This window comes from Tachysurus vachellii, chromosome 11 (assembly GCF_030014155.1).
Source record: "Tachysurus vachellii isolate PV-2020 chromosome 11, HZAU_Pvac_v1, whole genome shotgun sequence".
Lineage (NCBI taxonomy): Eukaryota > Metazoa > Chordata > Actinopteri > Siluriformes > Bagridae > Tachysurus > Tachysurus vachellii.
The window spans coordinates 5,835,427-5,847,896 of record NC_083470.1 but is presented as its reverse complement, the minus strand read 5'-3'; the positions used below and the strand labels follow the sequence as shown (position 1 = coordinate 5,847,896).

General features: G+C 38.1%; 1 protein-coding gene across 1 annotated transcript in view; it reads right to left on the bottom strand.

The window, feature by feature from the left end:
- Positions 1–12,470, bottom strand: part of LOC132853832 (fibrinogen C domain-containing protein 1-like) — a 104,140-nt gene that overhangs the window by 15,452 nt on the left and 76,218 nt on the right. The window contains exon 5 of the mRNA XM_060881832.1: positions 10,259–10,355. Coding sequence (XP_060737815.1) covers positions 10,259–10,355 — 97 coding nt within the window. The remainder of the gene's footprint in view (positions 1–10,258; positions 10,356–12,470) is intronic.

Sequence of the window (12,470 nt, the reverse complement as noted above, 5' to 3'; positions counted from 1 at the left end):
TCTGGAAAATTGTCCGTAGTGTGTGATTGCGTGAGTGAATGAGAGTGTGTGTGTGCCCTGCGATGGGATGGCACTCCGTCCAGGGTGTATCCTAACTTGATGCCCGATGACGCCTGAGATAGGCACAGGCTCCCCGTGACCCGAGGTAGTTCGGATAAGCGGTAGAAGATGAATGAATGAATGAATGAATTCTAGACCATTGTCTCTAAACAAATTATTGCATTTATTTATTTATTTATTTGTCGTTAAAATATATCCGAGTACCAAAGTATTACAAGGATCCATTATCTTTTTTTTCTAACAAAATTGGGTCTGTGACTACCTGTATAAAAAGTTTGAGTCTTCCCTGCTCTACATTATGTGAGCGTTCATGGAAAAAAAAAGTGTTGTTTTTAAATAAGATGTGTGTATGTTTTTTTTTCATGCAGTGGAGCAGTGTGACAGTCAGCTCTACTCTCCTTTTCCCTCCATGCAACAAAACAGGGTCATTAATTTTTAATCACAGTCCTCCGTCTGTGCGGCTGCTCGTGGGAGAGCTTTTGGGAAAAGAGGCTCATATATGGTGGTGTTCCTTTCACTCTGTCACACAGTGGCAGAGAGAGGAGAGATGAACAGGGAGGAGAGGAGAGAAAGGTGATAAAAGCTCACACACACACACACACAAAATCACCTTCGCTCGCTTTCTCGCTAGAGGTAAGTGTGTTGTGCCTGTAAGCTTTCAGGTCTTGGTATGGGGTCTCTGAACACCTGGCATGTGACTGACATGTCACAGACACATTAGCTCTTTCACACACACACATATACACACACACACACACACACGATTCCTTCACTCAATTCACAAGGCCCCATTTACATATAAATCATGTATACAAATATAAATATTTTAGAACATAAACAGAAGGTGAACATTTTAGAGAAAAAATAAAAGATAGACATTATGCTTCATTTCATTCTCACACACACACACACACACACATGATTCTGTGCTAAAAATAATAAAAATTTACAACGGTTAAAAAAAAAGAAAAGAAAGATAGATCTTGTGTGTACGAGTGTGCAAACATCTTGTGCAAAAACGATTTACAAAATATAATTTTCTACATATTGGTCATATGTCCTGGAATCCTGACAGCATCCAATGCTTTACATCTCCATCAGCAGAAATCATATTAATCCATTAGCTTCTCTGTGTATCTACTCTGACCCGTTTTACCCTCTCCATCTGGTTTCCGATCTATCCCGAAGAAAAGCATCACATCAAACAAATTACTGTTCATTACTGCTTTCCCATCCAGCTAACCAAATAGCCTCTCTGGGACCAAGAGATATGCGGTGCATCCAGAAGGTAGCACCAGACTATGAAATTAATTGCCTGTTGGAAGATTTTTTTTTCTTAAATCCTATTACCAGACTGCAAAGTTACAAACAGAGCTCATATCTGACAGAAACACACTTAACATCTGGACCTGTAAACATAAGAATCAGTTCTTGTATGATAAGCTTGTGTAAGATTGTCGCTAAGCTAATTTTACTTTTTGTATAAACCATGTTTAATAAGTACTGTATGGTCTTAATCACTTAATTAACACATCACATATCTCACAAAAATACTGATGAGGATTGAGAATAACCATAGAACATCTGGATTAAGAAAAAAAAAAAAAGAAGAGTTTGTTTTTTCGTTTCCATTCTCAGGATCTGCATAAAACCTGAGCACATTAATGCACGTGGAGTGTCTCAGTATTATCCAGTGGAGAAAGATAAGTAGGTGGCTTTAAACAATAAGAGCGAGGATTAATGGAATTCTTTGTGGATGTTAAACAAGGTCATGGTTTATTCAGGAAGATCAAGATCGCAGATAGATCACAGATAAAGACCGAATTATAACTACCACTATGTACGTGGTGCAGGACAACTCAGTGGGGACTGCGGAACCTGCTGAAATAAGGTTTAAAATGTGACATTAAACTGTACACACAGAATCCACAACGCTAAGGAGAAAAGGAGTAAGATCAAAGACGTCTTCCAGGATTATGTACTGTATGTAATGCAGTAGAGTTCGTGAAGCATCTCTAAAGAGTCTGTAATTCTTTTTTTTTTGTTGTTAGAATGATAAAAATCAAAACCAATCATGATCAATACCTCCATAACTCTATGACTCAAAAACAAGGAAACTGATAAATAATAGCAAATGAGGCTTGTTGATAAATTATTATTATTTATTCTATGGTTCCACCCATCCATCCATCCATCCATCCATCCATCCATCCACACATCCATTCAATAATCCAAAATTCCACAAGTTTCTTTCACAAGTTTGCTCCCATCCAAGATTACATGCACCCACACCTTGTTTCCCTCTCAGTCCTTTGTGTTTCTGTGTTTTCTTTTAAAATACAGCCATGTTTAATACCTTCAATAAAACCAGCCTGTGGTTTTGTTTATCTTGTATCATCTCTGGTCACTATTACAGATTTGATTAGCTGGGATTTGACCCCTGCTTCAGAGTTTGAGACCTCTATGGTTTTGCCTCAGTAAACTCCACACTGCCCTATCACTGATAGTTACACTGTCCAAACAATAATTTAGACAGGCTTTACTGCTTTGTGTAACCGAGGTGTCAGTGTGAAGGTTCAGATTTTATTGTACATGTTTAACAGCTAAATATTTGATGAAATCCGCATTACTACCAGACCAACAGGTCCATAATTGTCAAATAAAACGGCCTTCAATCAATTAGTAGAGATTCTCATGAGAGGGAAAATTACACCTCATTCTCATTATTTATTTCTGTTAAACCAATAATCAACAATCAAGTATTCATTATTAAATGAGTTATTATCACATTAGGTGTAATCAGCATGATTAGCAAGAAAAAAAAAACTTATTTCGTATAAGCTATTACTATAGTCATCTTTCTAATACCCCAACCATGCCCTACTGGATCCACAAAATCCATTATACCTCATAGATAGGTCATGTTTTTGGAGTGACAACACAGGACTGTCTTCTAATTGGTAAGCTTACTACAAAATAGTGTTAATTTCGTCAGACGAGACGAGACGAAATATGTTCATCAACAACCTTTTTATTTTCATGACTAAGACGAGACGATGACAAGACTGCACCACTGTCCAAAAACGCTGACTAAGTCTAAATTAACATGCATTATTGTTGACGAAAAAAGACGAGGCGAAAATGTTTTGTATAAAATAAAAACTAAGATAAAATCTCTCTTCATTTATGTCTACAATTGTCTCTGCTTTTTCATCAGCTGTTACGCCGTTAAAATATTCAGAACGAGTTCGTGGCTTCGCGCTGTTGCTCAAGTTACAGGTCTTATACGCCTGTGGCTGCAACACGAAACTGCTGAACACACAACACCCAAAGCGGACATGAGTGACGAGCGACGACGACATGCTAGGTCGAAGGAAGAGGCTTGATATTTGGTCAGACAAAAAGTCAGAATGTGTCATCATAACTGACGGGAAACATTGCGGACAAAGAATTTCGGAGAAAAACACCACCAACCTTAACACTTTTTTTACTGAAATGTTTATCAGTAATAATCTCAGTAATAATGTGTTATTTTAAAAAAAGACTACAATTTTTTTGACTAAAACTAGACTAAAATGAAAAGACTTTTAGTCGACTAAAACTTGACTAACAAAAAAAGTTATGTGAATGACTAAATATGACTAAAACTAACAAGGACATTTGGCCTAAGACTAAGACTAAATTAAAAATAGGTGACGAAATTAACACTACTACAAACTGTATACAGCTCTGGAAAAAAAAATAAAAGACCACCCTAAATTTTTCTAAAATCAGCATTTCTACATGTATGGCAACCGTTCCGTTCCATTCCGTTCAGTGTCACACCTCATTCTGCTTAATTAAAAATTGATTAGGTGATCACCTGAACCAAATTGTATTTAACAAGAAAAATAATAAAATCCACTTCTGTTGTCATCATTATCCTCTTCCAATAAAACTCTTGATCATGCCAAAAGAGATGAAAAGAAGTAAGGAAAAGAAGGGTTCAATTCTGGCTTTACTGGCAGAGTGAGCATCAGGTTACTTCCATTCTTAAAATTTCAAGACAGCGGTTCATAAGAACAAGGTCAAGCTGCAGACACTGGAGAAAACAAAGCTACAGACCAGCAGAGGGCAAAAGCAACGCTGAACTGACCGGGATGACCGCCAACTCATTCGATTGTCAGTCAATAACCGTAGGATGAAATCAAGTGACCTACAAAAAGAATGGCAAATGGCAGCAGGGGTGAAGTGCACGGTGAGGACGGTTCAAAACTGTCTTATAGAGGCAGGGCTGAAGTTAGAAAGCTAGAAAAAAGCCCTTCACCAATTAGAAGCAAAGAAGGGGTCATCTTCTCAGAGTCCAATTTTCAGCTTTGCCCAACACCTGGACATGTAATGGTTAGATGAAAACCTGGAGAGGTCAACATGCCACGGTGTCTAGCACCCACTGTGAAATCTGTCGGAGGATCTGTGATGATCTGGGGGTGAAGGGCGATTGAATCAATTCACGTACAAGGCTGTCCTGGAAGTAAACTTTCTTCTTTCTGCTCTGACAATGTTCCCCAACTGTAAGGATTGACTTTTCCAACAGGATAATTCTCCATGGCACACTGCCAGGCCATCAAGGTGTGGATGGAGGACCGCGACATCAAGACCATCCGGGATCATGGCCATTCCAATCTCCAGACCTGAACCCCAAAGACAACCATTGGAATGTGATCAAGCATAAGATAGATGATCACAAGCCATAAAACAAAGCTGAACCGCTTTGTTGCACAAGGAGTAGCATAAAGTCACCCAACAGCAGTGTGAACGTTTGGTGGAAAGCATGCCAAGACTCATGAAAGCTGTGGTCGAAAAGCAGGCATATTTCACCAAATATTGGTTTTGAAACATTTGCTAAGTTTAAAAATTAGTATTGTGGTGTTTAAAAATTAATATCTTAAAACATCTTTTTTGTTATTCGACTGGTTGTAATTTTCTGCAAATACATGCTCTAAAAGACAATATGTTTATTTGGAATTTGGGAGAAATGTTGTCAGTAATGGGGGCACGGTGGCTTAGTGTTTAGCACGTTAGCCTCACACCTCCAGGGTCGGGGTTCGATTCCCGCCTCCGCCTTGTGTGTGTGTAGTTTGCACGTTCTCCCCGTGCCTCGGGGGTTTCCTCTGGGTACTCCGGTTTCCTCCCCCGGTCCAAAGACATGCATGGTTTATTGGCATCTGTGGAAAATTGTCCGTAGTGTGTGAATGCGTGAGTGAATGAGAGTGTGTGTGTGCCCTGAGATGTGTTGGCACTCCGTCCAGGGTGTATCCTGCCTTGATGCCCGATGACACCTGAGATAGGCACAGGCTCCCCGTGACCTGAGGTAGTTCGGATAATGAATGTTGTCAGTAATTTTAAACTAAAAATATATATTTTTTAAATTTATTTAAACACATACCTATAAATTGGTCTCTTAATCTTTCTTTCTCTCTTTCTTTCTTTATATCTATTTATCTATCTATCTAGAGAGAGAGCGCCTCGGGTGCTCATTCATAGTTGGGCAAGTGTGCTTGTTGGTGTGAAGGTGTAGATTTTTTCAAGTCATGCAAGTGTGAATTTTATACTTGAATTATCTAATGACTTCTTCCTCCCTCAAACGATTCAGACAACAATGCCAGGGGCTGCATATGATGTGTCGAATACACTCAGGCTGTAATACATTCAGACAATATTAACACGTTATGTGTGTCATACAGTACCTGCACCTCCACTCTGTAAGAGTGTCAAAAGATTCTAGCTGCTCTTCCAATGCTGTGAAATATTAAGGGGGTCGTTCAATAGCAGCCAGCAGTATGTGAGTAAGCAATTGTGAAAAGTCATAACACGAACCTTCACAAACACTCTCACGCATAAGAGAAGTGACAGAATAAAGCAGGCAGCGATATGGAGATATGGAGATGTGGGGAGGAAGGGAACAGAGAGTAGAAGATGTATACAGTAAGTAGCCACGCTTGTCAGCAGAGCTTGTGTTGTTCATCTCAGGAACTGGATTTCAGTAGACCAGACGGGAGAGGAGGAAAGGGAGGAGAAACATGATCACACCACGCTCTTCAACAGAACATAAAGAGGTGTAGGAGGAGAGCGAGAGAGATGGATGGAGCAAGCACAAGATCTTGCATCGCTGACAGCTTTGCCAAAGAATAAAAAGCTCTACTTCCTATTGAATTTAATTTTTTTCATACAATATGCTCCAACCTGTTCAAATATTTCTCAGTGGTGCAAAGCATCGGTACTTGTTTCTGAATCCCACAAGAATACTCTTACTGGCTGTTGGTAAAATGTGTGCAGGTGTGTTTTGTCTGAAATGTACAGGTGTGTATTGTTTGAAGTTTGTAGGTGTGTATTGTTTTACGTGTGTAGGTGTTTATTGTTTGAAGCTTGCAGGTGTGTATTGTTTTACTTGTGTAGGTGTTTATTGTTTGAAGCTTGCAGGTGTTTATCGTTTGAAGCTTGCAGGTGTTTATTGTTTGAAGCTTGCAGGTGTGTATTGTTTGAAACTTGCAGGTGTATATTGTTTGAAGCTTCCAGGTGTGTATTGTTTGAAGCTTGCAGGTGTTTATTGTTTGAAGCTTGCAGGTGTGTATTGTTTGAAGCTTGCAGGTGTGTATTGTTTGAAGCTTGCACGTGTGTATTGTTTGACGTTTGTAGGTGTTTATTGTTTCAAGTTTGCAGGTGTGTATTGTTTGAAGCTTGCAGGTGTTTATTGTTTGAAGCTTGCAGGTGTGTATTGTTTGACGTTTTTAGGTGTTTATTGTTTGAAGCTTGCAGGTGTGTATTGTTTGACGTTTGTAGGTGTGTATTGTTTGAAGCTTGCAGGTGTGTATTGTTTGACGTTTGTAGGTGTTTATTGTTTGAAGCTTGCAAGTGTGTATTGTTTGAAGCTTGCAGGTCTGTATTGATTGAAGCTTGCAGGTGTGTAATGTTTGAAGCTTGCAGGTGTGTATTGTTTTACGTTTGTAGGCGTTTATTGTTTGAAGCTTGCAGGTGTGTATTGTTTGAAGCTTGCAGGTGTGTATTGTTTGAAGCTTGCAGGTGTGTATTGTTTGAAGCTTGCAGGTGTGTATTGTTTGAAGGTTGCAGGTGTTTATTGTTTGAAGCTTGCAGGTGTGTATTGTTTGAAGCTTGCAGGTGTGTATTGTTTGAAGCTTGCAGGTGTGTATTGTTTGACGTTTGTAGGCGTTTATTGTTTGAAGCTTGCAGGTGTGTATTGTTTGAAGCTTGCAGGTGTGTATTGTTTGAAGCTTGCAGGTGTGTATTGTTTGAAGCTTGCAGGTGTGTATTGTTTGAAGCTTGCAGGTGTTTATTGTTTGAAGCTTGCAGGTGTGTATTGTTTTACGTGTGTAGGTGTTTATTGTTTGAAGCTTGCAGGTGTGTATTGTTTGAAGTTTTTATTTGTTTATTGTTTGAAGCTTGCAGGTGTGTATTGTTTGAAGATTGCAGGTGTGTATTGTTTGACGTTTGCAGGTGTGTATTGTTTGAAGCTTGCAGGTGTGTATTGTTTGAAGCTTGCAGGTGTGTATTGTTTGAAGTTTGTAGGTGTGTATTGTTTGAAGCTTGCAGGTAAGGAATGTGCAGGAATGTAATACACATAAATTGACTGTCACACATTCGAGCTAAATTGTGCTAGTTGTCAGCCTAAATCATTATACACCTGTGTAAGCACAACATCAGCCCTAACCAGTTCATTAGAGCTTTCACTGACTAGCTAATAAAATTATGATTTCTCCACCCCTGCAATAAATGGTTTTATTTCTTGTAGTCACATTCAACCCAGTTTATTTACTCACATCATTGTAATTTAATATACTTCATCTAAGGCCCTTGTTTAATGTTCACAAACCCATCTAAACTGAGCATAAAGGCAATTTTAAAGACTCTGGGATGATATAGCACATTCACAGTGCATAATGAATTCACACTGCTGAATGTTGTTTAATCTTACAAGGAGGGTGAGAGGACCACTGATGAGACGCTACTGGAGATGGAGCATGGTCGCTAATAAGCACTGAGGTGTAACTTTCAGCTCAATATGCTGAGAAGTGTCATCAGCTTCATTAATGCATGAGCACTTTGCAGTAGCAGCTCTGATGCCATTTCCTTTAGTCATTTTTAACCCTAAATATATAATCAGAAAGTGTTAAAACTGGGAAACAGGCGTTACAATTTGTCACCGGAGTGTGGGATAGTCTGTTTTGGTGAATTCACACCCTTCGATTCAGGACTGCACCGGATTTCAGGATATTGACCCAGGTTTCAGATTAAGAGTATTAAGGAATGTCTTTTTATCTTTCCAGATAAGAAAAGATCCCAATGATGCAACCAATCTTCTCCTTAAAATCACCAATTGCTTTTTAGACCAAATTGTTTTCTAAAAAAAAAAAAAAAAAAAAACCTACATCACAGTAAACTATTAAATTACTATAAATAATAACAACAGAACGCTTCACCTATATCTCCAAGATCCTTTAAAAAGGGAATGCTTTAGACTTTCATTTAGGACATGTTTGTGAGCTGTGTGTGTGAGTTTTTACATGAACATCCGGTTAGTTCTGTCAAAAATATATAAATAAATATGATATTATATCATATATAATATAAGTCTGTATATGAGAGAAGCGACTGGGGTGTACACAAAATTCATCATTACAGGCTAGCAAAGTGGAATCTGATACTTAAAGCACTCGTTCACATTAGATGCTGATTAGAGATGTTTCATATCCGATTGTGTCGTGTTGAAGCCTTATTATTATTATTATTATTATTATTATTATTATTATTATTATTTATTAGCATATCACTTATCATTTATTCAACCTATCTATTAACTTTTAAACTCTTGTGTGAGAGCACTTGAGTTTTGTGAGCACTGAGCACTAAGACGAACGTCCTTTCACCTCGTTCACCAAAGTCAGCTCATGAGCCATGTTGCAAATCACATCACTTTGAGTTCATAACATTAACCTAAGACAAACGTTCACGTTCCACGATATTAGACGTCTATAATTCCTGATGCTATCTAACGTACAACTTCATCTGTCAATCTCACTCAATCCTCCTACGGTTGCTGAGCTGCTGCATCTCTGATATGAGTTTTGCTGAGGGCAGTGCGGCCTCTACACTCTCTCTTTCTTTCTCCATTCCCTTATCTTCATCTCTGTGTACTCTTTATTTTCTCCCCTCCAGCTCATCTCTTTGAACTCTAGGTTAATTGTGTTCAGCTTTCTTGTGTCTTATTGATCAGACATCAGAGGAGCTTTAGACTCATCTTCTTAAACAGAAGGGGCGACGTAGAGCTTCACCATCAGGTAAAACCGCTGGCTTCTTTAGCCCATAGCGTGGAGCATATTATTGGGCATCCAAACAAATAGCAGGCAGTTTCCCAGACTCGGGTCAGTGTCCCAAGCCAGGCGTCTTTATAAACTGCTGCAAGAAATGTCATACCATTCTGACATTCAGTGACACGTCATTCCACATTATTAGTTCGTTGCACTCATGGAAATGTGCACGTTTCCGTTGAACGGAGCAGATTAATAAAGAAACTGGATTCATCCCTGAAATAGAATGCACATGTTCCCTGATAAAAAAATAAAGGCAACCTTGCAAATAGTAAATGAATGAAAATACTATTAATCTTGCCTAAATAAGTTGCATCTGATAGGAACAGATAGTCAGAAAAACACACATATTTGTAAATGATTTGTGCAAAAAAAAAAGACAAACGAATATATTGTGAAGCTAAGGGAAGGCTGAAAGGAAGGATTTTGAAGCTTTTGCACCAATCCCTACTGGGGTATCTCATATCTGTCTTCTTATCTATCTCTGCATCCACCAGCATCTGTTTCTGTCATGTTGCTAGATCAGTGTTTTCTATTCTACTGTATGTTCCTCTTTTCTCAATTCCCTAAAATAACTCAGGCATGTTATTTACAGGCAATCTGTCTTTCGTGTGTCATCAGTGTTCATTAATTCAGACTGTTGTTCTCTAACAACGTTCTCTTAATAGTATTAAAAGGAACAGTAATGGCTGGGTAAAGTAGCAGCCACAACATTAATAAGACTCGCTTCTGCATTTTACTTTTAAGACATAATCGCTGATAATGTACTTCGGCCGACTGAAGTGAACTTGTACTTATCTTTTGTAATATGGAAAATAGAATTAAACACTGCTTACCAAGCCACTGTTCCCCTGTGATCTTCCCGAAGCCCTCACGATATGCAGCCCAGTCCCTGTAGAAGTTTACGGAGCCATCCTCTCTGCGCTGAAAGACCTGAAAGACATGAATTTGGCGTTTTACAGCCTATCGTTTTATTTAACGAGTCTTAGTTTTGTTATTCCATCATACACGGTGGAATACATTGAATGTGTGATATTGTACAGTTTAAAGAAAACAATCAGTGACTGATTATCTTGATTAACCAACAAGATATTTAACGTAGGTTTTTTTTTTTTTAAATCAGGGGTGCAAAATATTTGATGGTGTCTATCATGGGAATAATTGTTTAATTATTATTAATTGCACTGTTTAGACACAAGAGGTCCCAATCTGCAAATAACCCAAAGCAGTAAAATATACAGAGATCAGGCTGGGCCTAATAAGCTCCAGATCACAACCATCCAACCTACACAAATAATTCATTATGGATTTCATGATATATGGTTTTACCATTGAAAAAAATGTCAGCAGTTCAAGAAAGAGTTCATAGAAAACAAGAATTTTAAGCAACTGTGAAGCTGTACGTTCGGTTAAAACGATGCCTCGGGAGATGCAACAGAGCTTGTTATGTGTCAGTCAATCATTTTCCCCACATTAGAAATGTTTTAATATTTTGACTTATTCCTTCGCTTTCTTTTAAAGGGATTAATAAATGCATCTTGTGACCAAGAAACTGTAAAACCTCTTCTAAACATCCTCTAAAAGGAATAGTTTATAATAACACATTTTTTTAATTACTATATCAATAGTCATAGATTACAGAAAGCATCCACATTCAGGTTGCTGTGAATCGGTGTTGCTATAGAAACAACAACATATTACAAGAAGTAATATGATAATATAATATATAATGTAATATAATAAACCTGTGATTTGAATTTACGGAAAATGAACTGATATCATCTGATTAGTCAAATTCCATAATTCAGAAATATTACAAAGGCCAGAAATGAGAGAATTCTCAGAACGAGGGGCTTTTCAACAAGATATCACTGATCGATAAGAAACAATCGTGCAAGAATGTGTCATTTCAATCAGAACTATTTGCCTAGTGAGCTATAAATGTAAAAGTAAGACCTGGACAGAATTCAAAGCATAATTCAGGCTGTAATGGACTGCTGATGTTCTTATAGGAGATTAATCAAGCAAGCAGTGGATCAATGACTGCTGGAAATGCCAGGAATTGAAGGGGAAAAAAAAGGCTCCCTATTTAAATAAAGAGAAAATAATGTTCTCTTTATATGGGAAAAAAAATGTACACACAGACAAAAAATAAGCTACGTTTGGAGATGCATCGCCTCCCTTCTGTAGAAAAACTACAGAAAAATAAATGCACATGGATATAGATACATTCTCTGGTATGAATTAGAAATAATAACGTTGTCTCCTTGTGTGTGTGTGTGTGTCAGAGATCGACAGCTTCCTTGTCACCTGGCATTCATTCATCAAGTAAAGCCTCACCATTAGTGTGGTTTAGCTGAAATACCTAAAGGCATTTTTATCTCTGAAGATACATAGTGTATAACTCAGATCTCACAGTGAGGCCTGGGAGCTGCACCTTTCAGTCAGTAGATCTTGGAAAACATAAGGCACCTTTAAATAAAACATGCGAACGTACCATGCCCGTGCTCAGGACCGCATTCGAAACGAACGACTGCGTTTCGATTCTAAATAAATCCCCACTTTCGATCCTTCTTCAAGCCACAAAAGCATCCAAAGAGCTTTAATTATTTACAAAGATCCCTGTAACTACTTACTGAGTCACATTTAAGTAGGAAGAGCTCTAAATCTTTATTGAACCTAGAGTATAAATCTAGGCAGTTAAAAACAAGGGATTTTTTTGTGTTTTGATAAATATTTCACACTGACGGATATGAAAATTCTCAGCGCCGCATCAATTTAGATTTGTTCACATTTAAAAAAGCATTAAAGGTGAGGTGCACGATGTTTGAAAGCCAATGATGACATTTGAAATCACCAAAACAAACACACCCCTAACCCAAATGGGTGTCACCCCTGTTTTGATAGCTCCGCCCCACACATACATACGTAACCCAGGCAACTATTATGTCGGAACCTCCTGGGGCAGCTGGCAGAGGGGATATTTTTATCAATAAATGAACTCAATGAGTAATACTATGGTAATACAAATGTGTTTTTGTAGTACTG